The 1,597-nt window shown below is 48.7% G+C and overlaps 1 protein-coding gene across 1 annotated transcript; it reads right to left on the bottom strand.

Moving 5' to 3' along the window:
- Window positions 1-257: 257 nt before the first annotated feature.
- LOC149319812 (uncharacterized) lies at window positions 258-1,271 on the bottom strand. Its single transcript, XM_089508166.1, has one exon. The coding sequence runs from the start codon at window positions 1,155-1,157 to the stop codon at window positions 399-401; it is 759 nt and encodes a 252-aa protein (XP_089364292.1). The 5' UTR covers window positions 1,158-1,271; the 3' UTR covers window positions 258-398.
- Between the last annotated feature and the right edge of the window lie 326 nt (window positions 1,272-1,597).

The raw sequence follows: 1,597 nt of genomic DNA, 5'->3' as shown, positions 1-1,597 counted from the left end.
AGCACAATTTCTTCAAAGTACTGTGTTGATGACACGAAAAGAAGCAGTTGCACAATCTCAGCATTTGTAACCTGAGACCTAGTATAGTCTAATACATTTAAGATGTCATCTCTTTCCTCCTTTTCACTTTAAAACGATGATGAGGGAGACATAATGAATGAATGAATGAATGAATGAATGAATATTTATTTGTATACCGCTATTCCCTTGATCACAGCGGTTTACAACAATAGTAAAACATACAAAAGTTACACAGTCAAATAAAAATCCCCCCAAATTAAAACAGTACAGTACAAACAATATAAAAAATCCATCATTCACTTTCAATTAAAACCAGTTAAAAACCAGTAACACGATTGCAGCCAATACAATACAATGCACAAGGGAGAGGAATGGCGTTAAAAAACGTGGGGGAAAGCTTGGCAAAAGAGGTAAGTCTTTAGATTTTTCCTAAAAGACTCCAGGGAGGGGGCTGAGCGGAGCTCGTCAGGCAGAGAGTTCCACATCTGCGGGGCCGAAACAGAGAAAGCCCTATGTGCAGACACTACATTCCTCACATTAGGAACTCTCAAAAGTTGTTTCCCGCCCGACCTGAGAGTGTGGGGCGGATTATATGGGGAGAGGCGGTCCTCCAAGTACTCTGGGCCCAAGCCATTTAGGGCTTTATAGGTAATAACCAACACCTTGTATTGCGCCCGGAAGCGAATTGGCAGCCAATGTAGATCTTTCAGTATAGGTGTTATGTGGCTGGCCCTGGAGCTACCAGTGACCAGCCTTGCTGCCATATTCTGAACCAACTGTAGCTTCCGAGTTTGGTACAAGGGTTGCCCCATGTAGAGCGCATTACAGAAGTCGAGTCGAGAGGTTACCAGTGCATGTACCACTGTTTCAAGGTCCCCCCGGCCCAGGTAGGGTCGCAGCTGGCGTATCAGCCGAAGCTGATAGCAGGCACCTCTAACTGTCGCATCCACCTGGAAAGTCAGGTGAAGCGACGAGTCCAGTAGCACCCCCAGACTGTGGACAGTGTCCTTCATGGGGAACGTGACCCCGTTCAGGACAGGTGGACAGATTTCCATCCCTGGACCGGGGGAGCTTATCACAAGTACTTCCGTTTTCTCTGGATTCAGGCTGAGTCTATTTTCCCTCATCCAGCCCATTACCGACTCCAGACAGGCATTGAGAGGAGAGATGCCATCCCTAGTCACTGCATCAGTCGGAGACACATGGAAGACTATTTGGGTGTCATCAGCGTACTGATAACACCGCGCCCCGTGTCTTCGGATGATCTCTCCCAGAGGCTTCATGTAAATGTTAAATAGCATGGGGGACAAGATCACTCCCTGAGGGACCCCAGATGTCAGGGCCCTCTTATCGGAGCGGCAGTCCCCCAGCTCCACCATCTGGAATCTACACGAGAGGTAGGAACGGAACCACTGCAGAGCAGTGCCACCGATACCCAGCTCCCCCAGGCATTCCAGAAGGATACCATGGTCGATGGTATAGAAGGCCGCTGAGATGTCCAAGAGCACTAATAGGGACACGCTACCCCCGTCCATGTCCAGACGGAGATCATTGACTAAGGCGACCATGGCAGTCT

This window comes from Sceloporus occidentalis, unplaced genomic scaffold (assembly GCF_023333645.1).
Source record: "Sceloporus occidentalis isolate IW3139 unplaced genomic scaffold, rSceOcc1.0.p SCAF_2, whole genome shotgun sequence".
NCBI classification, from domain to species: domain Eukaryota; kingdom Metazoa; phylum Chordata; class Lepidosauria; order Squamata; family Phrynosomatidae; genus Sceloporus; species Sceloporus occidentalis.
The sequence above is the reverse complement of the archived record's forward strand: the minus strand, read 5'-3'. Positions and strand labels throughout refer to the sequence as shown.

Bases quoted from the DNA above. Each gene is read 5' to 3' on its own strand.
- LOC149319812 (XM_089508166.1), bottom strand. From the start codon at position 1,157: ATGGGCTGGATGAGGGAAAATAGACTCAGCCTGAATCCAGAGAAAACG.